The sequence below is a fragment of the Echeneis naucrates genome, chromosome 16 (genome assembly GCF_900963305.1).
Source record: "Echeneis naucrates chromosome 16, fEcheNa1.1, whole genome shotgun sequence".
In the NCBI taxonomy this organism is placed as follows: domain Eukaryota; kingdom Metazoa; phylum Chordata; class Actinopteri; order Carangiformes; family Echeneidae; genus Echeneis; species Echeneis naucrates.
This window is the reverse complement of record NC_042526.1, coordinates 21661301-21686505: the sequence shown is the minus strand read 5'-3', so window position 1 is coordinate 21686505 and position 25205 is coordinate 21661301. Positions and strand designations below refer to the sequence as shown.

At 40.3% G+C, this 25205-nt stretch overlaps 2 protein-coding genes across 6 annotated transcripts; one reads left to right on the top strand and one right to left on the bottom strand.

The window, feature by feature from the left end:
- Positions 1-5839, bottom strand: acd (ACD shelterin complex subunit and telomerase recruitment factor). Of its 2 annotated transcripts, none has more exons than XM_029522138.1 (2): positions 5701-5839; positions 1-4158 (listed from the first exon to the last, which is right to left on the bottom strand). In XM_029522138.1, the coding sequence occupies exon 2, from the start codon at positions 4061-4063 to the stop codon at positions 2282-2284; it is 1782 nt and encodes a 593-aa protein (XP_029377998.1). In that variant the 5' UTR covers positions 4064-4158; positions 5701-5839; the 3' UTR covers positions 1-2281. The 2 variants fall into 2 exon arrangements, with proteins under 2 accessions (XP_029377998.1, XP_029377997.1); XM_029522137.1 differs by lacking the exon at positions 5701-5839 and adding an exon at positions 4370-4470.
- On the top strand, positions 5228-23501 carry gan (gigaxonin). Of its 4 annotated transcripts, none has more exons than XR_003841744.1 (14): positions 5228-5349; positions 5988-6210; positions 6416-6530; positions 6639-6989; positions 9294-9362; positions 9563-9714; positions 10946-11067; positions 11210-11322; positions 12410-12559; positions 12746-12882; positions 17188-17322; positions 18559-18660; positions 22246-22355; positions 22436-22461. XR_003841744.1 is itself a non-coding variant. In XM_029522136.1 (13 exons), exons 2-13 carry the CDS (start codon positions 6026-6028, stop codon positions 22606-22608), a joined length of 1812 nt encoding a protein of 603 aa, XP_029377996.1. In that variant the 5' UTR covers positions 5228-5349; positions 5988-6025; the 3' UTR covers positions 22609-23501. The 4 variants fall into 4 exon arrangements, 1 of the variants encoding a protein (XP_029377996.1); XR_003841745.1 differs by having other exon boundaries at positions 18512-18660; XR_003841743.1 differs by having other exon boundaries at positions 18509-18660.
- The last annotated feature ends 1704 nt before the right edge of the window (positions 23502-25205 follow it).

Sequence of the window (25205 nt, the reverse complement as noted above, 5' to 3'; positions counted from 1 at the left end):
TTCAGGAAAAAAAATAAATATTTATTTTTAATCATTGTTGAATTCATTCATCACCCAAAAAGCCAAATATTGCTGTCATTATAGCTGTGTAAATGTAAAGATTTTCTTCTCTCTGGAACCATTGCTAGTCAAACATGGGTATAAAATGACCACAAACTGGTTATTTGAACCCCGGATGATCATGCATACCACAGGTTTCTATTCTAAATCAATTCCAAACCATCGTCTCTTAATTATCTGCTGTTATAATAGTAGTAAATGAAATGTTGTGGCTTAATTGTCCTTAGAGCAGATGCACACAGACACTTGAGACTGCAATGCCTTACAAGGACAACATGGACAGTGTATTATTTGTAGATGTGAGTATGTGAGCTTTATATTATGTATTTTCCTGTTTATAGGTCAAAGGAGGATTATAACAACTTTACAAGTGCACACAGCTGTCTCCTGCTTACATTAGGGGCTTGGAGCTTTCAGTGGATAAACGCAGAAGTCCCTCTTTTTTCTATCTCACTGTCAACAAATGGTGATTCATTAGCAAATAAAACTAAACTAACATGCGAGAGACTTATACAGGACACACCAAGCAGGCCTTGATGCTTTCAATGGGCAACCACACAGCAAAAAACAAATTTTAGGGTCTACATTAATTTGAGAACCTCTCAGCTGGTGTACTGGACACATAAATCTGAGATGTGGAAATTTGGGAGTTTTAAAAAAAATCCTCATCTTAATGTTAATGCCGCAGTCTGTTACACACACATGCACTCAAGTTCATAATGCTGTTACAGAATGAAACATTTAGCAGCGTTCTGCTTTTCCATTCAGAGCAAAAATACCTGGATCGCTTAACACCATGCAAATAACAAAACATCCTCACAACTGTTATGTCAGTGTTGGAAATTCACAATATTTTCAGTTTAAAAGGAAAACAAGTACTGCTTCTCATAAATCATGAATAGACAGCTATGATTGTTTGTTTTTTTTATTACAATTGCCTGTATGTATGTAACTTGCTGATCTTCAGTTTGTCAACACTCCACTGTTGTGTCAAAGGCCTTGTCCTTGCATCCTTTAACACATAAAATGTATTTTGAATAAGAGTTTCAGTTTAATGTGGTTGTTAATGACAATGTACCTGGTTTAAAGTAATAAAAAGATATCTGCAAAATTTCATCATTGAAATGTTCACACCCTACAAACATGCACTTTTTTATTTTAAAGCTTAATAGTCTTAACACAACTAACATCCGCGACATTTTCAGAAATATCCAGTCACTTATAAGTGCAGCTGACCATCTCTGAGATTTTGATCTGGTTTCCATTTTGGCTACAGCTGGGTTAGGGTTAGGCTCATGTTTAATGCATTCTGCAATGACACCAGCTATTAGTCAAGCTCATGCTAACATGTTTGTATCTGGTGACATCTTCTGGACAAATAGAAAATGACTTCACTGTCAAACGTGAGGCAGCACAGCAGTTAGGACTGTTGGTCCTCAACAAGGTTAGGGTTAGGGGTTAGGTTCCAGGGCTTGGTGGGCTTGGTTCCAGGCCTGGGTCCCTCGGGTACTCCGGTTTTCTCCCACCATCCAAATGAATGCATCTTTCGGTTAGTTTATGACTCTGCCCGAGTCTGAGTGGTTGTTCATCTCTGTCTGTTGACCCTGCAATGGACTGGTGACTTGTCCAGGTGGTACCTGATCCTCACCTACTGTGAGCTGGGAATGCATCCAGCATACACCACAACCAGGAAACAGAAGTAGTAGAAGATGAATGAATGTCAAACGTGATACTGCAATGTCACATGACTGCAGTGTGTAACAAGTGTTCAAGATAAATGCAAAATATAGGATATAGCTAACTAATCTTTAATCATTCTCTTCATATATGACTTTCACACTTAATACTTGACTTTTATGACTTCCTAGCCACTTGAAAATGACAAATTTCACAGTCTGAAGTCTTTTGAAGCATAGTTTTTTAACTTGAGTAATTGTTTATTGATTTATTTTTAAAAGTTTGGATAAGCCAGAAAATGATGACCCTGGGCTCAAATATTTTAGAAAGAATGCACCCTTATTTTATTTTCGCCTCACAAACTAATGATTTTCATGGTGCCAAAGACATGGAAAACAGAACAGACTCAAGACTTATTTACACAAAGCTGAGCTCTGAGGGTATTACATCTGTTGGTTGGTGGTTGGTGAAGATATTTAATTCTTCACTCAATATGACAAAATACCAAAAGATGAGGTTAAAAAGGTTTGAACATTGCAAAAAATTAAGTATTCTCAATCATGCCAGAAGGTACTGGCACGTCGCATGGAGCTTCTGTCAGCTTTGGAACAACAAGATACTTAACTGCCCAGAGCAGCAGAGATTCAGAAATTCTGAACTGACTGCAATTTTGCAGATTCTGTCCAGACACTTGGTAAGAGTAAGAGAATGGTCTGCCATCACTGTGAAGACATGGGGTTTTTCTTAAGACAGTTGCTGCTTTTACACCCTTTCTGCTACCCTCCTTGGGATCAGAGGCTGCCTTTGTGTCAAGGAGCCAGGATGGAGGAATATCACTTATATAAACATCCCCCTTGTGCACCTCCACTGAGGTGCTAAGTGTTTCTTGTGTAGGCTTGTGTGTCTTTCTTTTGGCATTTCTGTTTTTTCTACCAGTAGATTCTGCCATGTCCTTCTGCAAAAATTCCCTTTCTTGGTCCAAGGCTGAAAATTGTGCTCCGCGGGTGCAGGATTGGAATGTGGCAGATGACAGGTGTGATACCCTGGAAAAGGGCTCTGGAGGACTAACAGACGCTGAGGAAAGGGCACTGGCAGGGAGGTTAGTGGAATATGCCTGTTTCTGGTATGGTGGGATGCAACTGCTTTCTCCTTTGGTGTGCTCTGATGTCTGCTGGCATTCTGTGGGGCTGTGGACAGGAAGTAGCATGCTGGTTGTGCCATTAGAAGAGCTGGGGAAAGTTTCTGTTTGTGTTGCTCCTGGGGATGCATCTGAAGGTGAAGAGGTAACACATGGAGGAAAAATGTCCCATGGGTTGGATAAAATCTCACTGTCACTGTCAATCATTTGGGCCACCATGTCCTCGTGGAGAAGAAAGCACTTCTGAGGAAAGTTCTCATCAGTGACATGAGCTGTCGCTGTTACTGCTGGCAGAGCAGTTTGTTGCTCTACATCATCGACAGATTGCTCTGTGCTCTCCGGATTTTTGCACACTTCTGATAAATCCCTATTTCTATCCTTGGAGACAGCAAAAACCCCAGTTGTTGTCCTGTTTCCAGGATTGGCCCGAATCCACAGCTGGTCACTATCTTCCTCTGGGATATGGAGACACTTTATAGGGACACTGAAACATTTCAATCCCTTAGATCTGACTCTGTCTACATCCCAGTTTGATGTGCTGGATGTGCCTGGGTGGGTCAGCACTGAAGTGTAAACTGAGGTGGAGGGCTGTGGACTTGCAGGATGGCAGCTTGCTACCTTGAGTCTCTGCTCAACATCCTCCAGCACATCCTCCAAACAGCCATGCTGCCATTCGCCCAACAGGTCTGATAGATCAAATTTACATTGGTCCTGCGTCTCCTGGCCCAACAGGGCCCGCCACGTCTCACAGATCTTCATTCTGACGGATGATAGCGACGTGCAGCATGGCGTGTTGTCTTTAACTGGGCCAGCCGCAGTCGTAGCCAGCTTTCCAACCAATAAAAAGAATCTACATTTACTCAGCTCCAGAGCCATGTGAAACTGCATACGGTAGTCCTGAATGTACACGGTGGTGTTGACCAGGCTGGTGAAACACTCGCGGTCCTCTTGCTCCTGGAGATGCTCCCAGGCTGTTGCGGTGAGAACGGCAGAGATCTGGAGGACACCGTCGGAAAGTACGAGGATTCCCGTAGGACCCTCGGTCCCCTGAGCCTGGGACTGAGACATCTGACCCACTCCGATGACATGAGCCTTCAGTCGGCCGCTGCTGTTCCCCTGCTGGCTGCCGTAGCTTCGGATCAGAGTTTCGATCCACGGAGACAGTTTACCTCGAGCGGGGCGAGGCATGTTTGTAGTTTCAAACTGTGTGTCTGCAGTTAGGTTCCGCGAGGAAAACTTTTACGCTGCTCAGAGGTTCCGCCATCAGGAGATTGCCATGGGAACTAAAAACGAAAGGCGCATGACTCATTAACTTTTATAAATATTAGTGTGTTCCTTTAACAAGACAGATTTTGGTCGAAGGAAGTTATCGAGCAGCTAACACGCTCAAGATGTAGCATAACTTACAACTTACAACGGATGGTAATACCGTTTTTCTATTTCGGGCAATCTACCATAGTAATAATTTATATTATGTAAATTCAGCATCCTTACCTTTGTGTTAGCCTGTTCAATCAACATAATAATTGTTAGTTTGACCCAAGAAATGGCGGCGGCGGTTGTTCAAATTAACAGGAGGGAACCGTGGCCAGAAGGCGGAAAGAGGGTATATATTACTTCAAATTAAAAGCACAAATTTCAATGTTTCCACCAACCAGGATGGAAATTGATATATACAGTAAAAATAAGCATTAATTCGCCTTCTTATATCGTTTAATGAGATAATTTATGTGAACTAATAATACAAGGTTTAAATTACTTGGTCTAGAAGGTGTTGCTCATATCGGAAAAACCTCCCAGTTTGTGTATTGAAACGCCAACAGCGAAGATTTAAAATCCAGTGTTTTCAAATTTTTCAACGGTGGATCAAAACACCAAGCGTTCATACAACTTACCCATTATCTGACATGCTCGTCATTTGTGGATTATTTTGTTGGTGCATGTGACGGTTGTTTATCCACATATTTCCGCCGGCAGCTGATGCTGCGTTCTAAGCCGGTTGAATTCTCAAAGGGCTATGGTTTCAGACGGCGTGAAACATGTTCAAAGTGATCCCACTTGTCTTGGTTATCGTCTTAGGACTGATCACTAAGTTACACCTTATGCAAAGAGAATTGGTTATCGTTTAATTTATTTTGGACAAGTAGCCAAAATATATATCATTAGATAAATTCGCAACCCTGATTCATTAGTTGTTGTTTTTTTGTTTTTGTTTTTTTAAACACGTATAATTGAAGAGATTACTCTACCTCAATGCCCTTCTGAGATAAATAAAGTTTGGAGGAATTAATACATTGAATATCTACACGAGTTTTGTATTTACGACGTTTACCTTTTCCGCGAAGGTAGCACCATAGGCGTCTTCACGGCCACTTGCCACATTATCACTGTGGGTGCGTAACCTTCTGTGAAATGTAACTTAGGGCGTGTAGCCCATACATACAAGAAAGAAAACCACACTCCTAAGTCTTACGGTAAGGTTCGTGCAAGAGTAAACTTGAAATGTGAAAGGATAAACGTGATACAACAACTTTGGCAATGCGTAAACATGCCTACGTAAATGTGTGTCTTGCTTTCCCCATTTGGCAATCATTCAAACGACAAGTGTCACGTTAGCTACCTCTTCCAGCACCGATTGTGAAAACATGTAGATAATAATATACAGTTTTTGACATAGGAACTTTTGTTAATCGACGTGTCGTTTGTTTTCCTACTAGCATGGGCTACGCCTACCGGCTTCACCGTCACCAGTACCTTCACCCCTACCCACCCCCAAAGAAATTTTAGAAACCAGTTAGTTTAGGACGACGAGTCGTCTTACTCACAGTTTTGTGCCAGTAACATTCTGGAAAGACAAGTCGCCAACGACTGGCGTTACAAAGATGAAAGCAGATCATGGAGGCAGTGAAGTCTGTTTACCCTTTACTGTTTATGCACCTAAACCCCATCGTGCCCCTTACCATATCCAGCCATGGGTAATGAAATATGAGCCCAATCTTATTTTAACCCTCGAGTCGTACACACAGTCGTAAGCATGTTCTCCAACCATTTATCCTGAATTGTATTTATTCTGATAGCTAGCCAAGTTTTGCTTGATCTTCTCTATTAACAGGAGGGAACTGCCCTCTTCTCGCTATCACAAGCTGAGACATGCCCAATTCCAGACTGAGTGAGGTTGGTTCAAGGGTAGCTGATCCACAACATTCCCTGAAACTTCTCAGGGTCCTCCGTACCTTCTGGCAAGAGCAATGTTTTCACGATGCACTGCTTGTGGTTGATGGAGAGGAGCTTCCCATCCAGAAAAACATACTGGCTGCTGCTAGTCCATATATCAGGTCAGGAAACAAGCACTCAACGTGTGCTCAGATTTTTATTATTTTTTTTTTTTATTTGGTCAGAGCCCTGGCAATATGGGTGTGTCCACTCACACAATAACATAACAATATCACCAATGCTGCTGTGATTTTGCTTTTTATGCAGGTGTCCAGTCTTTCTTTTTATGTTTTGTCATATTCAATTCTGTTGATTATTTACTGTTAGGACCAAGCTGAACTACAATCCTCCAAAGGAAGATGGATCTATATATAGAATTGAGTTGCAAGGGGTCTCCATGGCCATCATGAAACAGATTCTGGACTACATCTTCAGTGGTGAAGTGTGTGTGGAGGCTTTAAAATGCAAAAAATAACTTGTTTAGCTTTTAGGTATGGTTAGCACAGTGTTTGCCTCACCGCTACCTTTGTTTTGTGCCCTACACTGACAGATCACTTTGAGTGGAGAGACCATCCAGGACATGGTGCAGGCATCTGACATGCTCCTCATGACAGACCTCAAGTTCTTGTGCTGTCAGTTTTTAGAGAGCTGCATCACTGCGGAAAACTGCATTGGCATCCGTCTCTTCTCTCTACACTATTGCCTTTACCATGTCCACTATGCTGCCACTGAGTTCCTGCAGACACATTTTCGGGATGTAGCAATCAGCGAGGAGTTCAGGGAGCTGCCAGTTGAACAGCTGTGTGAGGTGCTTGCCATGGAAAAGCTGAATGTGGGCAACGAAAAGCATGTGCTGGAGGCTGTGGTCCGATGGTTTGCACATGACCCAGAGGATCGTAGGGTGGGTAGCATTAACTTTGCCTTCATTGAGAGATTATGAAACATGTAGACAGGTCATTTTTGTTATTAAACACAATAACAAGAATCCTTAAACCAGATAGCAAAGGTTGTAGACACCTGCAATATTCCATATATGTAGGGAAAAAAATATTTAAATTGGAAGATAGGCTTACAATAAAGATTAATATTACTCTTGTAAAAATTCAAGCTTAAGTGTTTGGTGTTTAAACCAGTTTGACCATTTGTAATGAAGAGCATCAATTTGAGCTTGTAGTCTAGATATGTCTCGTCAGAATATAGAGTTAATCCTGAAATTATTCATACCACATATTTTTATTAAATCAACCAACATTGATTGGAATTGAAACAGGCTTCCCCCAAAAGATAAGATAATGTACAAGAGGCAACATTTTGGCAAAAAAATAATAATTCTCTGCTTTTACTTACATCTGAACAAAAGGTGGCATGTCCAAAATTATTCATACACATTGCAAACAGTCACAGTCTATGGTAAAATCCAAGGTTCTATACTATTACTAATAGTCCAAGCTGTTTCTTAAGCATCCTAATTACCTTGATTCATCGGGGACAGTTGTTTTAATCAACTCAACAGGTGTAAAACAGCATCTCAGCATGGCTAAGACAATAGAGCTTACTGAGGACCTGTGTAAAAAAACAAAAACAAAAAAACCTTCAATCCCAGCAACACCATCCCCACTTTCACTTTTTGCAGAGAAACCTAGCACCACTGGATATTTCAGTATAACAACGACCCAAAACACAGCTAAAATGGTGAAAAAATTGTTAGCAAAAACATTGACATTTTGGAGTGTCCCAGTCCTGACTTGAATCCAATTTAGAATAATCACAAAGATGAATAAGCAAGAATACCAGTAAAGACCTGCAAAAAGCTGGTCAGAAATTATAGGATTGCTGTAATAGCCAATAAAGGTTTTTCTATTGATTATTGAGAAGGGTGTGAAACATTTTGGACATGCTATTTTTTGCTCAAATATAAATAAAAGCTGAGAAATATAATTTTTCCATGATGATGCTTTTTTTTTTTTTACAATTTCTTTTGGGGGAACAGCCTTTGTCATTTCCTTTTTTTTTTTTTTTTTACTTCAGCTGGGGCAGGCAGTGTGAATGTTCCTGGTGCCTTGTTGTGCTATCAACATGGCGGAGACAGAGGTGGTGTACAGAAACAACAACAATATCAACATAAACAGTCACAGCATTGGATTTTCCACGCAATCTGAGTTGTGCATGTTGTGTGCGTGTGAGTATGTGTGTGTGTATATGCATGCTGAGGTTTGTCATTGGATGCTATGGGTAGCTGACTGTAGCTGATGTGGGGGGGCCGGTACAACACGCCCCTGGCCCAGGATAGCAGGCAAGTCAGGACTGAGTCACCAGGACACCCAGCAACCCCCTGAACACAGGCAACTCCCACTGCACAAGGCCAGACCCGTGACCAACACCAGCCTAGCTGCCATGTAGGGAGTCAGAACCCCCCTTAGAATGCCAAACAGAATCCCAGGCCAGTATCAAAGACCCCCCACCCACCCACCCAGATCCGCTAGGCCTCAGAGCCCCAGTCCAACACTGGTGCAGTCGGTGGCAGGGGCACCAATGGGCTCATGCCCCACCCTACCTGTCTCCATATCCCAACATGGGTGCAGGGTGTGTGTTGGGTGTGGGAGTGTAGATGTGAAGGCGTGTTTGCCTAGGGTGTAATTAAAATTAGGGAAGGCGGGAGAGGCAGACATGGCATGGGAGCCCTGCCATTTGCAGAGTCCCACCATGCACTCCTCTGAGCCCTTGATGTATATGTTGTGATTAAAATTGGGGGGTCCAGCCCCTCAAGGCCTACTATCACATAAGGTGTGGCCTGATGGGATGAAGAGGTGAGTAGAGAGCGAGGCATGGGCCAGTCCTGCAGGGGGCCAGCTTCCAGACTGCCCACAACAAGCTCAACTGATTCTGGGGTTGAACCGGAGCATCCAGGGGCACCATCCAGAGACCCAAAGAGAGGGCCCACCACTCTTGCACCTGGGGGCAGGGAGGACCCAGACCCGCTGTGCACAGCCAGTCATTATCCTCTTGGATAAGAGGCGAAACGTCTTCACAGATAGATAACCAGGTCCATTTGCACTTGACACAATTTTCTTTGGATAATGATGACCTGAATGAATGAGAACTTTCACAGACGTTGGCTTGTCTGAAAAACAAAAAAGTTATTTAGGTCTGCACTTTTTTTTCGCCATGAAACCAAATAATCATTGTTTTTTCACTGGTGTTTCAGGTGCGCATGAAAGAAGTGATGTCTGCTGTATGGCTGCACGGCCTGGACACAAGCTACCTGAGAGAGCAGGTAGTGAAGCAGTAAATTTTCTTCATATTAAAAATAGTCTTATAACAATGACAGAACCCATTTCATAATGTGACTGTCAAGTTGAAGTAGTAAATAACATCCACTACATGTAACATTGTGGATGCTACTTTTGAGGTCAAAATTCTTCTTGGCTAGCTCTAAATTATAGCTGTGGATTGTGTTGCATGGAATCCCATCAGGCCATGGGGGAACCACTAATGAGAGAGGTGATCAGAGAGTACTGTCAACCTGTGTTGGGAGATGGTCAGTTGCAGGGAGAGGCTCTGCTCACCGCCTTCAAACCCAGAGGGTACTCTGAGTGTATTGTTATTGCCGGAGGAGAGGATCGCAAGTGAGTCTGATGTTTTCAAAGTTATTGTTAAATGTTTTTATTTATTTCCTTTATTTCTCATCAGCTTTACTGTTATTGGTTGACACCTACATATAAATTCCTCCGTCACACTTCATAGTGTAAATTTGTGTTTGTTTGTTTTTTTTTGGGTTTTTTTTTTTAATATGTTAATTGACAATACAGTTGTGGCTTCAACATTTTTTGCACCCTTATTCCAGTTGCTCTTTTGAGATGTCTCCACAGGTGTTCAGTGGGGTTCTGCTCTGGGCTAATTGTTGGTAATTTCAGGACTCCCTGTGATTTGTCTTTAACTATTTGTTAGTGCTTTTTAAAGTATACTGTGGGCCAGACACATGACCTCTGAGGGAGGTCATGTGTCTGGCATTTGGCCCATATTGAGCCTACATTGGGCCTATGTTAGGTCCAGTATCCTCCTGATTTCATGATGCCATCCACACAGGCAAGGCACCTAGTGCCACAAAGAGCAAAGCAACCCCAAAACATTGTTAACCTCCACCCTGTTTGACTGTAGGTATTTTGTTCTCCTCTTTAAAGGTATCATTTTGTTTTGTTCAAACAGTGCCTTGATAAGTTTTGTGAAATGGGACACTTTGGTAGAAGACCCAGGATGACCCCACTACTGACAAAGACACATAAAAAACAGAGTGGAGTTTGCCAAGGCTTTTGTGTAGAAGTCAAAATACAAACTAGAGCCTTTTAGTTATGCACATCATGACATCATAGACGTAGATAAGATATCAAATATATTGAAGTTTCCAAAACCACTCATATGCTAGACAGTCCCGAAATGACCAGCAATATATCCGGACAGGAACACCTGTGGAGATATCTCAAAAACGCAATTGGGTAGGCACCCCTCAGATCTGAAGGATCTTCAGAAGTTTGCAAAAGAAGAGTGGTCCAAAATTGCACTAGAGAGTTGTGAGAAACTAATTTATGGTACAGGAAGTGATTAATTTCAGTATCTATTTTAAAGGATGTCCTACCAAATCTTAAATTTAGGGTGAGAAATAATTTTTTCAAACCATATTTGGAATTTTGTGTGGCATAAGCTCAAATTTCCTCTGTATTTTTTAAAGAAAAAAATTGGAGAGGTATTTTAGTTTGAAATGTGGCCATAGCCAAGGGAAGAGATCAAATTTGTGCGTTAACCTAGATCACACAGAAAGACTCCAATCATATTTTGTCTGATGGTATTTATCCTGTACAGAAGCAGGAAACCAACTGCTGTGACACGTTGCATGTGCCCACTCTACGACACCAACAGACGAGGCTGGATAGAGCTGCAGCCAATGGAAGTCGCCCGTCTCGGCCATGGTCTGGTTGCTGCTGGTCAGTGCTGGGCTAGAGTTTGTTTCACTCACATCATGAATTGGTTTGAACCTGAAGAATGTCTTTTCAATTAAATATGACAGTCCCAGGATTTACTTTCATTAATAATACTGGGTTTTGTTTTGTTGTTTTTTGCTGTTAGAGGGTTTTCTGTTTGTGATGGGCGGAACAGATCAACACAACACAGTCCTAGAAAGCGGAGAGAAATATGACCCAGACCTCAACACATGGAGCTCCATACCCCCAATGCAGCAGGTACACTCGTCTCTTTATGTGGGCACACTTCTCTTGGGCTTTAGGCAGCAGTGATTACTCCTCTTCTAGCAGATATAATTGATCTTGTAATTAGGGCTGCATGATATATTTTCAATTATGATTTTGGCTGACATTATGACAAAGAAGCTGATCGCTGTAAAAATATTATTGTGTCACATTCTGTTCTGCTATAGATTTCATTCGCCCTCAAAAAACCATCTCATTCAGAAATTCATCAACATCTCTTCTGGAAGCAAGGTGTGAGGGGAAAGGATAGATTTGTCTCATGCTAGTTGGTTGCTTGTAAACTATTGCACAGGAAAATATTGTCAAAGAAAACATTCTCTTGTAAATAGTTCACTACTAACTAATGCACCATTACATTACCATTGAAAAGTTCTATCAAGTTATCATTCCTGATGTAGGAACTTGCCGCTGTTTATGGCAGTTTTTTTTATGTTGGCATTATCATCCTTAGAAAACCAAGGAGGCCCAGAAAGGATAGTGAACTTTTTTTTTTTCCTTAAAAAAATATTCTAAAAATATGGTAATATCACTTACTTTTCCCACACTAGTGGGCACCTTGTGGCTGGGTTTCCCCGTCTCCCGCATACCAAGCGTGTAGGTTCACCACTATGTTAACAAAGCAGTAATACCATTTGTTAATATATTAAAAAACAAAACTCTCAGGACTATCTTAGAAATACAGGGTTGCAAAAATGTTACAGTACACACTTTTTTTAATATTCTACCTTGTCACCAATAGATGTCAGCAAAGCACCAATTCACATTCGCTTCACCCTTGGTAGTTTTATATGTGGAGATTAAAAACTCACTCCCAACTTCCAACACTGTACAATTCTAAAATCACAGATTAGCATAGCTGTGTACAACTTTCCCATCAATCTATGGGAATTTTAGAGTTGCCTAATTTTCTAGCCAGCTACAATGGTTGAACCCAGGGACCAGGTTTGGTGTTGAGTCCGTAGTTAACAAGTATTCGAGGTTCCAGTACAGACTTAAAGCTATTGTTATTTAAAGTTGGTGAGTAAGGTATATGTTGCATGATGGTCTCTGATGTTCATAGGCTCGTCAAAACTTTGGCGTGGTGGAGCTGGAGGGGCTGATCTATGTTCTTGGAGGAGACAACAATGTTACAGAACTGACCACTATGGAAGTGTTTGATCCTCACTTGAGCACTTGGAAGATGCAGACCAGTATGACCATGATCCGCAAGGTACAATATATATTATTATCATGTTCACAGCATAGTTGAAGTTTTGAAAATATTGCCATTCTTGTCCAGAAATTAGACAAAACTTAGATCAAGGGATTTTTTTTCATTATTTATACATTTTTTTTTGACAGTGGATTTCTTTCAACACACTGCGATTTGTACAGTTGTGACTGTGTTCCCCTTCAGGTCGGTTGCTATGCCTCCATGAATAAGAAAATCTATGCCATTGGTGGAGGTTCCTATGGCAAGCTTTTTGACTCTGTTGAATGCTTTGACCCCAAAACCCAGCAGTGGACTGGCCTCTGTCCACTGAAAGAGAGAAGGTAAATGCAAATGCTGTTTGTGTAAACTGTTTTGCTAAGGACTAAAGATAGATGCATCTGTGAGCTGATCAGCTGACATCAAAGTCTCAATACTTTATGCTTGTTTTGCCCAACAGGAATAAAACATGGGTCACTTTCATTTTTAATTTGACTTCTCTCAAACGGAATAGTCATACCTAAAGATGAAAATGCTGCTAATGAAGATAAATAGCTTTAAAACTGTTGCTTAAAAATATGTGCATTTAGTAGTTTTCCAAATGTGTTGGTTTGGGCTGCTCACTGCCAAGAGTAATAACAGGCTGCATAGTATTGTGAAGGAATGCAGCAAAATTGTGAGGGCACCCTTAAATACTCGTCAGATTTATATTTTGTCTGGGCTCAAGTCAAAGCACAAAAAATCTTGATAGATCCCACCCATCCCCTGTGGTCTGAGGTAAACCTTGTTTCATCTGGCAAGAGATACCCTTGCCTAGATGCAGGGCACACAGAGTACAGAGATCTTTTATTCCTACTGCTATTTGTATTTTGAACAAACAAGTAATTTTTTTTTTTGCGCTTATACTTGTTTATTCTGATCTGTAAGGAAAAAAAAAAAGTTTTTTTTTTTTGCCCTGTAGAATTGACCTTGACCTTACTCTTGACTGACAGTACGTCTTCTGTTTTATGGATCCTAAAAACACCATGGAATAAAGCTTTAGAAAAAGAAAGATAATGCATTCATTGAACCTAGAGATGGGAAAATAACACCAGAATGCCGAAAATTGTGTCAGTCCATTGAACCGCTGTGTGTCTGTCATGTGAGTGATTGAGGTCTGAAGCTTTGTACACCACTGGTACTTCACGAAGTGTTTCATTGGCTTACAGCTTGAATGCTTCGGCACTCTATATTATATACGATGTCTCAATGGCACTCAAAGATTTGGATTTTGACAGGCCATACTAATCACTATCACTAATAATAAGTTAATGAATTAATATTTTATTTCAGTTACAATATACAGTACAGAACTTAAATTATGTGCAATCAGCTTACAAAATATTTTATACATGCTTGCACTAAATGTTTTCTCACAAAAAAAATTTAACAAACTCTGTAACCGGAATAGGCTGAAGCTTATTTTTGCCTATCCTGTACCATCCATAAAATAACCCAGAATATCAGTAATACAAAAAGAAAAAAAGTAACAACATTTGCTCTAAATAATTCTTTTACATAGTAATCCTTAATTAATTTACCTTTCACCTTTTTTAACTCAACAGAAATCTACACAATTTCAAATAATCACTACGTTCATTCTATAATTTAACTCCCAAAAATGAAACACATCTATATTTAACATTAGTTCTCACATTACCTATTTCAAAAAGACCCAACCCCCTTAAATTTTAGTTTTTTTCTCTTAATTAAAAAAATTTGAATCAAGGTGGGAAGACTTTTATTCTTTGCTCGAAATAGTATTTCTAACGTTTTTAAGTATACAATATCTAAGAATTTTAGGGTTCAAGACAATAATTTAAGTAGTTTCATGATAGGAGGCTTTATTTATTATTCAAGTAACTCTTTTGTGGAGTTTAATTATAGGGTCTATATATGTTATGTATGTATTTCCCCAAACCTCAACACAATATGACATATATGGCATTATAAGTAAGAAATACAATATACACAGACATTTCTTATTCAACAAATTGCTTGTTTTGTAAATAATACCAATAGATTTAGATAATCGCTGTTATATTTTGTATATGTGGCTTCCAACTGAATTTATGATCTAAAGTTATGCCAAAAAATGTTGTTTCAAATACTTTAGGATTACTTTAATTTCACAATTAGTCCTAACACCACCAAACACCATAAATTTGTATCATCCGCAAATATAATACATTTCAACTTATTAAATACTGTACAAATGTATAATTCAAATAAAGTATAAATAACTTAGGTCCCAATACCAAACCTTGTGGAACACCACAAGTTACTTTTCTATAATGTGACAGTGTTATTAATTCTTACATTCTGAAACTTATTGTTTAAATAACTTCTTGCCCAATTTAGTGTAACAACTCTTATGTCATAATGTTCCAGTTTCTGCGGTAGTAAAGAATGATTAATTTTGTCAAACGCTTTGCGTAAATCAACAAAAATACCTAGAGCATATTGTTTATCTACAAATTCTGTCACTGCTAAGGATGTTGATCGGTTACTCCTAAATCCATATTGATGGTCACTCAATAGCCCGTATTTCTCCATTGAATCATCCAGTCTATTTACAAACATTTTTTTCAAATTTTTGAAAACTGAGGTAACAAAGACACAGGTTTGTAATTTGATACAATGTCTTTGTCACCATTTTTATAGATTGGGACCACCTTCGCCATTTTCATCCTATCAGGAAAAATTCCTGTTTTAAAAGGTTTATTACATATACAAGTAAATGGCTTGAGTATGCAATGCATTACTTCCTTTATAAGTGACATATCAATATTATTATCATCTGTAGATTTTTTACTCTTAAACTTTCGGACCTCTTCTAATACATCACTCTCGCAAACCACTCCAAGGAACCTTGAATTGTTACGTGTCACAAATTTCCCTTGCTAAATTTGGGCCGACATTAACAAAAAAATCATTGAACTGAATTAACAATTTCCTCTGAATTTTCAATAATTGAATTGTCATTATTTGCAAAACTATGTTGGAAAATCATTTTTAAAATAATTTTTTATCATGCCATTGAGCACTCTCCAGATTATTTTTGCATTTTTGCAGCAACTAAGCATAATAGTCTTTTTTTACAACCTCATAATAGACGTCAATTTGTTTTTATATTTTTTGTACTTGTCCTCCTTTTATATATTATAAATTCCCTATAGAGCCTATTTTTCTTTTTTCATTCATTTCATAACCCTCCAATCCATCCTTTAGATCTTTTTCATCACTCAACGAAGTCTCTGAAATTGCTATTATAGTAAGCTTTTCTTGGAGCTGTTGAAAGTAATCTTCAATTTTTGAGAAGTTACTGTAGTGATTCCTACTCTTAAAACGAATTACTGAAAACGCCTCTGGAATTAAACTTGTCTTCAGAATAATGTTCACAGTTTATGTCAGTGTTCTGGTAGAAGTGGATCATAAAGCTTGCGATCTTGACATTAAAAAGACTTAAAATCTGTGTATCCACACATTTTTTACTATATTTGTCATTCACAAGCCATATTTCGCATATACCTGTACTTCATAACAAAATAAATGTATGACATTCCCCCACTATTCCATCTCTTTACTATGTGATTCATCATTTTGATTTGTATTGATCCAGTTCTTTAATGTCTCTCACAGCTATCACTCTAGCCTGTTCTGGTGTGCCATTTAGTCGTATCATAATTTTGCAGTTCCTTGTCCAAGTGTCTTCCTTTTTCCTTTTTCAGGATTCTTGGTTGTCTTGCAATTTCACCATTTCTTTTTGTCATATGACAAAACATAAATATATATAATTTATATCGATGAATGAAATGTAGCCTGTAAAGTAAAGTAATGCAAAACAAGTTGCTAAAATATTTGGCCAACAATCGAAAGCAACTGGATTTAGGACTCTCACCTCTTATCCAAGGGGCTTCATCAGTTCATAATTCATTGGCCTCCATAGTCAGCTTCACACAGTGAAGTCCTAAGCCCAGTTGCTTTCGATTCAGTTGTTGGCCAGAAATGACTATGACCTGGATGAATGAGTATATACACAGACAAGTTGCTAAAATGACCTTTGTACAGCTCCCTAAGTTGCATTCAAGAACTATAGTTTCTCTCTCACTTTAGGTAAAGATTCACATCAAGCCATAAACACACAGTTTTATATTTTTGTCAAATAATTACTTTTATTGCTATACAAAAAGAGACACACCACGCTGCGAAAGCTTGTGTATAGCTTAAAATATGTTAATGAACATGTATCTTTTTACTGCGTAATATGCGGACAGTTGTAATTCCAGTCTGCCACCAGATGTCACTGTTCCTCCTAACATCACTAATTGAACCCTTAAGCAGGTGTGTCACGTGTTATAGAGTATGCCTTGAACAAAACTCCTGTTTTTTTTTTTGTTTTGTTTTTTTAGATCAGCCATTAGCAGGCAATCAATTTTGGTTACATTAATAAGCGGCTGTATCCAAAAAGTGGTCACATATTTTTCACAGTCTTGAAGCGTTTGATATTCTGATTTCATCTAGATATGGCTACACATAATAATGGATCAGAACAAAAGATTTTATCCATCTGTCCAATCTACTCAATTTCCCTGTTATGTCCATGCCAGGTTTGGATCAGTGGCGTGTGGTGTCAGCCAGGAGCTCTACGTGTTTGGTGGTGTTAGAAGCCAAGAACCTGACAACCCTGAGGAAAGGCAGATGACAACCTGCAAATCTGAATTCTACCATGATGAGATGAAGAGGTCTGTGTGGAATAACTGTATTTCATTTTACTATTATTGTTATGATTTTAAATATTTTTAAATATTCCACTATGGTCTTGATGTAGAGTTGAGACTCATAAGCAGAGGTCCCAACTCAGCTCCACCTCCTACCCTGCAGGATCAAATAATTACATACAACTCTATTCAGTACTGACTGTACTGAATCATTTGCAAGACTACAAAGAAACATGAATTAGAATGCTAGATAAGACTAGTTGTAATAATCCCTGATGAATACACAGCAATTAATTTGCCCTACCTCTGAGGAAGTGGTGGCCAATTAGAGGCCCTTTGTTAAGCTCTCTTGGGCAGTTTTTCTTGCCCTGGTAGATCCTTAGACCCTTTCCTGATGTCACCTTTTCTCAGCCACAGATACAGCTTTGTAGCTTGTTCCCTGCAGATACTACTACTCCGTCAGTTGCTGTGCTGATCACCTCATTTGTTATTGTAACCGTTCCAAGGTCTGCTACTGTATGTTCATCTGGTGAGCCATTTTGCACCCCTGCGCTCGCTGACTCTGGGGGTATCCTTCCTGAAAAAAGATGGGTGGGTCCAAGTCACAAAATAGTGTCATGATCCTGCCAGCATAAGCACCTAACCCACATCAGCCCTGTTTGGGTCTGCCAGAAGTCTCATCAGGCTGTCACCAGGTCTTTCCCGGGTTGTCAGGACAGCTGACAACCAGGCGGTGGTGTTTTTGCAGGGTGGGTTGGTGTGGGAGTACAATGACCATGAGGTGTCATCAGTACAAAACATCATCAGTTGTGTACACCCATTAATGTTACTTAATTATTAGACATTATAATGCACAAAACACATTCTAATACAACAGCTAACAAATAAGGGGAAAAAGTCTCTGATCATGTGTTACACCTCTGTGTTTACAGTGAGAGACCATAAAGTTTCCTGAGATTCCATATGTGTGTTTACTACACTGTCTGTTAAAAAAGATACAAGTATGCTACCTACGGTTAACATTATGGGCTAACTAATAACGTTATAGACTATGAAAAGATTAATGTTGCTGCTTGTTTATACTAACATATTTCTCAGAAACATATGAAATTTTACACAAGCTACTGTTTTCATTCATCACAAATACCCAAAGTCAGCCAAGGGTTTCTTACCTGAAGTAACCTATGCCCAGACGCTGTTGTCTTTTCAGCAGACTTCTGTTTCTGAGAGGAGGGGTGTAAATCAAATCTCACTCTTCAGAATCGACCAATCACAGCAGAGCCAGTACTGACCCCTGGTTCCTTCCCCCACTGTGCCAAAAGTTTCAAGTGAGAGAGCAGAAATCAGGTTCGAGAGAACAAGGTGATTTTTAATTTTTTTAATTTTTATTTATTTATTTTTATTTATTTTATTTTATTTATTTACTTATATATTTTTTTCAGTGGTTGTTTGACACGCTGGCCACACATTCCTCCTCGCTTGGAGAGCAGTTTCCTCTGAGTGTGTGCACGCAGAGATAATTTGCAGGCTCGCAGTTAATATCTACATGTGTGAAACAATATAATACGCCCGACCGTATGTTTCTATCGCGTAAGTGCTTTTTGGCACTAATGTGTCACCATACCACTGGTTCAGAGCTTCCTCCATCCATGTCCACCACGCTCAGCAACTCCACTTTTATTTTTGCTTTGTTCAATGCGTGTTTAGCGGCGCGGTAATGAAAAGGGTCCCCTGTGAAACAATTTACCAACGTGCTGCTTACATGTTTAGACATGTTTAGGCTATTTAAACTGGTGTTGTCTGTATATGAAAAATTCCTATTATGACAAATATAAAAACAAGTTTTTGGCACAAATCAGTATACCGCCCAGCATTAATCCGGAGTTACCGTGTGGCCCAACTTGTAATTTGAAGAGTGGTGTCCAGCTCTTCATATTAATCAAATCAGAGCCATTTTCCACACAGCTAGGGATCAGAGAACCACATCCTGATGTCAGACAACTATGTCCTGTTCAGAGTTTGAGACAGTACATTGATGTGTCAGCTGGTTTCCATGAATCGGATGCACTTTTTGTTTGCTATGGTGGACACAGGAAAGGTTATGCCTTATCCAGGATGGCATTTGTACATTCTGAATGGCTTCTTGTGAAATTTAATTCGACTAGGAGTGTCTCCACCTCCTGGGCTTTCTTTAGGGGTGATCCCTGAGTGGCATCTGTGCTGTGGCTATTTTCTACAGGGTTAATGTTCCTGCCCCCCTCTGGGGGACACAAAGGCTTTACCTGATTATTGAGCATACAACAGCAGTGGGTGTAGATTCTTTGTAGCCCTTGTTGTTACAGGTCATGCAGATATTTTAGACCATCTTTGACTGTCAGAAAGAATTGTGACTTTAAGTAGAGAGTAGGGCTGGATGTGTCCAAATTTATATCCTGAGATATTTCTTAATTTTGGTTGATACAATGTAATTCTAATGTTGATAAGAACATTATAATAGTCCCTGAAAATTTGCCATGAGTGCTAATTTGAAAAGAAATTAGTTTGCCTATCTACCTAATCTATGAAAATGTCTCCTGTCTAACTATATAATTTTTTTAGATATAAAAATTACATGTGCATGTGAACAATATGAAATGTGCTCAGAGTTGCTAGTAGTCCATCTACCATTTAAAGCTTTTATGCTGCCCGATCTTCATACTCCTTTCTGGCACATTGAGCAGCACACCGAACCCGGGAGTTTATCTGATCTTCAATAGCCAAATGTCTTCCACACCCCTGAATTAGTCTTTGCTCTCTCATTAACTATTCTTTCTACTTTACCATGTATCGTGGAAGGTAATTTAGTCACAATTTATTGTGGTCAGAGCTATATATTGAGCAGCTAACACTTGGCACTGGACCCAAGCTTGCCACTCCTGAGCCTTGGCTGTGTAATGTTATTAGGCACCGAAGTTGCCTTTTGTGTTCTGCTCTTTTTGCTCAGCTTGCATGCAATGAAGTGATGTCATTTGTCACATATCATTCCCTACTGTCTCTCTCTCCCTGATTTTCTGTCACTCCTGAAGCTGTCCTATCTAATAAAGAAAGACAGACATAAAAATAAGAACATCCATCCATCCAGCAATCCATCTTTGTCCACTTATCTGAGGTCGGGTCGCAGGGGTAGCAACTTCAGCAGGCAGCCCCAGACTTTCCTTTCCCCAGCCACATTGGCCAGCTCTGACTGGAGGGGGTTCCCAGGCCAGAGTGGAGATATAATCTCTCCGCCTGGACTTCAGTCTGCCCCGGGGCCTTCTTCCAGCTGGACGTGCCTGGAATGCCTCCCAAGGGAGGCGCCCAGGATGCATCCTGACCAGATGCCCAAACCACCTCAACTGGCTTCTCTCAATGCAAAGGAGCAGCGGCTCATCTGAGCTCCTCACCCTATCTCTAAGGGAGAAGCCAGCCACCCTTCTGATCTTCGATCTTGTTCTTTCAGTCATGATCCAGTTCTCATGACCATAGGTGAAGGTAGGAACAAAGGTTGACCTGAAGATCCAGCTCAGCTCTCTTCATTACAGCCGTGTGACACAGCGACTGCAGTATCACTCCCGCTACTCTGATTCTCCAGCCAATCTCACGCTCAAAAATCCCCCCACTTGTGAACAAGACAAGAAGTACTTGAACTCCTTCACTTGGGGAAAAAACTCATTCCCAACAGTCCATCGGTTTCCTGTTGAGAATCATGGCCTCTGCTTTGGAGGTGCTGATCCTCATCCAAGCTGCTTCACACTCAGCTGCAAACCTGACCAATGAGAGCTGAAGGACACAGACCAATGGTGGCAACAGCACCACATCGTCCATAAAAAGCAGTGACGCGATCCTGATCGCCCCCAACCTGCAACCCTTCTCCTCCTCGACTGTGCCTGGAAATCCTGTCCATAAAAATCACAAACAGGATCAGTAACATGGCGCAGTCCTTGTGGAGGCCAACCCTCACAGTCCAACTTACTGCCGAATACACACACACAGCTCTCGCTTTGGGCATACAGAGATTGGATGGCCCTTAAAAGTGACCCCCTCACCCCATACTTCTGCAGCACCCCCCACAGAAGCTCCTGGGGGACCCGGTCATATGCCTTCTCAAGTTCCACAAAGCACATGTAGACCAGATGGGTATACTTCCAGGCTCCCTCCAGGATCCTTGCAAGGGTGAGGAGTTGGTCTGTTGTTCCTGTTCAATCAGAGGTTCAACAATCGGCCTCACCCTCCTTTCCAGTACCTTGGAGTAAACTTTTCCAGGGAGACTGAGTAGTGTGATGTCTCTTTAGTTGACACACACACACACACACACTCTGGTCCCCTTTTTTTAAAAAGTGGGACCACCACCCTGGTCTGCCACTCCTTCGGCACTGCCCTGACCCCCACGCAATGTTGAAGAGGTACCTGTGACAGCTCCTCAACAATCAGGGCCTTCAACATTTTAGGACAGATCTAGTCAATCCCTGGGGCTTTGCCACTGTGGAGTTGTTTGACTACCTCAGTGACTTCCCTGAGGGAAATTGCCGATGATCCCCCTTCATCCTCCAGCTCTGACTCTGCTTCAGAGGGTGGGTACGTCGGATTCAGGAGTTCCTCAAAGTGTTCCTTCCACTGCCCGAATATGTCCTCATTTGAGGTCAACAACGTCCCACCCTTGCTGTACACAGCTCGGATGGCTCCCTGCTTTCCACACCTGAGGTGGTGGACAGTCATCCAGAACAGCTTTGGTGCTGACCAAAAAGTCTCCACAGGGATGTCGGAAAAGCAGAGAACATTAGAACATGCTTTATAAAATAAAAAACACAATTTCCAAAAGACTAACTGAGAGTATTGTTAATAAAAATAAAATTCCATTGTGGAACATGTCTTTCTTAAAATTAATTGATTAATATTTCTATCTGCATTTCTTTGGAATGACTTGTGCAGGTGGATGCTCCTTGATGACCAAAACCTGTGTATCCAGACCAGCTCATCCTTCGTCTATGGCGCTGTGCCCATCGGAGCCAGTATCTATGTGGTGGGGGATCTAGACACAGGTCAGTAAACTACCCAAAACTATACAGCTCTAAAGAAACAATAGTATTTGGATTGGGAAGGTTATTTTATGTGAAAATAGGTACAAACTTCGACTACATTCGGGAGTTTCGACGCAGCACTGGGACCTGGCACCGCACCAAGCCTATGCTATCCACTGACCTCTCCAAAACATCATGTGCTGCCCTGCGGATTGCCAACTGCCGACTATTCCGCCTTCAGCTGAAACAGGGCATGTTCCCAATCAGAGTCTGACTGTCTGCTCTACACACTTCCACTTTTGTACACCGGCAATTATGAACACTTATTTACATTGTTGTCAATTCACTTGTTTATACTTGAGACCTTTTTGCTGCATGAATTGATGGGACAAAGGTTTATCTAAACAAATTTTTAACATTGGATTTCATGGAAATTTTTGTTTAGGTTTTTTTTATCCCCCCCCCCCCCATATTAATATTGGATCTATTTTTCCTTTTTATTCTGTGGACATTCCTTATTTGTTATATTTCCTGGTGAAGCATTGCTTGGTAAGGCATTTCAACATAATAGGAAGTCTTTGACTTACTGAGAGATAGAGAGAGAAAGGAGGAGAAGTGTGACACTATAATTTGTTGGTTTATAACTCTACTACATTGTGAAAGAGGGTTTTTTGTTGTTGTTTAGCCGTTTTTTTTTTTTTTGTTTTGTTTTGTTTTTTTTGTTTGTTTGTTTTTATCTTTATGACCTTTGTCAAAATTTTGAAAATGCTGTCTAAGAAATAAGACATGATTCCAAGAGCTGCTAAAGTCCAGAGAGAGGAAGTCAGGGGGAATAATGTCTACTCTTTTACCATTGGGTCTGCATATTAAAATCCTAAGATACTGACCTAATACACTCCTGAGCTGAGTGAGTAAGTCACAACTGGTTGTCTATGCATAAAATAGCAAACAACAAGTAGGCAGATTGTCTCATTTGACTGCTTTTGCTGTATTTGATGTTTACTTGGGTGATTATGACGCCTATCATATATGATCATAATTAGTAGCGAAATAAAACAGCCGGGAAAAATTTGTGTATCGATGTTCCCACACACAGGAAAGAAGTGAGTGCAACAAAAATTACGTTTGAACTGTATAGCACAGAACCAATCCAAATAAAGACATGTAGTAGCTACACAAAATATGCTTCCTGTATTATTATTTATTAAAAAAAAAATTTTCAATAGTCTCAAATAATTTTTCTGTCTATCCCCATTTTAACCTAAACTATTAACTAACATAGTTGGAGGCAGCAGGTTGCAGATAGACATGGACTAACATTGGGCAACAACAAACGCTTAAACCAATCATGAACCCCTGCCTAATATTGTGTTGATTCTCCTTTTGCTGCCAAAACAGCCCTGGTTTAATCCTCATACACACCTGGACCCCAAGGTGTCACATGGGCCCAGGGAAGGGGGGGGCTAATGTTCTTGGGTGATTCATACTTAGGCTAACGTGACCTTAATGACTCACATGATGACTAGCCAGAGGACCATCCCCAGGCTGGGTGGCTTCACAAGATCCTCATTTTTGGTGACTGCCCCCATCCAATCTGGGTTCAATACCACAAATGCACATCCAGTTCTGATGCTCATGTGCCCATTGGCTATGCAGCCTGATACTTCATAAACTGCAGAACACTGTTTTCCAACACTTTTCAGGAACAGCATTAAATTCCTTAGTAATTCTAGTAACAGTAGCTCGTCTGTTGGATCAGACAACATGTTCATTTGCTGCCTTTTATGGGGTTCTGCTTCCCTGTTTGTGTGAGTGTCTGTGTGCAGGTTGAGTCCTACTGGTGCCTGATGGGTCACTAAACTTTATATGGCACACCTAACTACCTGTAGCCTCTCCACCCTGTCTCACTGTTGAAAACGTGTCTTTATCTGTTACAGCAGTGGTAGGGGTGAGAACCCCTTTTATTTTCCAGTCTTCCCCTGTTTTTCAAATCCTAGGAGAGTAGGTAAGGTATCTGTATATTTGTTTGTTTCTTCTGGTTGAGGTAAGTCCAGGGCCCCTAGTCCCTTTTGGATTGTTCATTTGAATCACACTCACACCCAAGGATTATAAAAGGTGCTTTTGAGACCCAAGATTCGTAGTGTTGGCTGTGTTTATTCAGACACCAGGAGAGGTGAGGAGCTTGCCCTGAGTTATGCCTGGGTGCCTCCTAAACCCTGGGGCATAACTTAATTGTCCAGGATCCAGTGTTTTTTTTTGTGTATATAGTTATTTGGTCTCAGGGTGACTATTTAGTTTTCTGTGCAGCCATTTGTCTTCTCTCTGCTCTATGCTTTGTCTTGTTGGCACTCCCTTTCTTCCTCTCTTTTGTAGAGCAGCCATATAGTTTGATTTGGGATATTTTGTTGTCCAACTGTGGACAGACTGATGAAATGTAAGAAAAATGATTTCATCCAGTTTTCTGGATCAATCGAAATTCAAGTGCCCGCCGGTGCTCATAAGAAGGCCGTATAGGTCATAGTCATATTTATTGTTTAGCCGGTCAAACATTTTCTCTTTAATAGCTAAGATATTTTACTGTCATTGATGCTGTTGATAACAGAATGCTTAGAGTACAGAATTTTTTCCGTTTTTGTGGAAGACCTCTTTGTTGTCTTAGCATAGGTTAGCTTATTTTTTTTATTGTTCATATTATAGAAACTGCTCGCTTCGGAGTTTTTGAAAGAGTGTTAAGTACATTAATGCATTGTGTTGAATTAAATTTCGTCAATTTGACTGAATCGCAATTGGGGCGCTAATCTTACTGTGTTCTATCAGTAGCTCCTACATAAGCATTGTTAATATATTATCATTAGCAGTGTGTCGGGATAT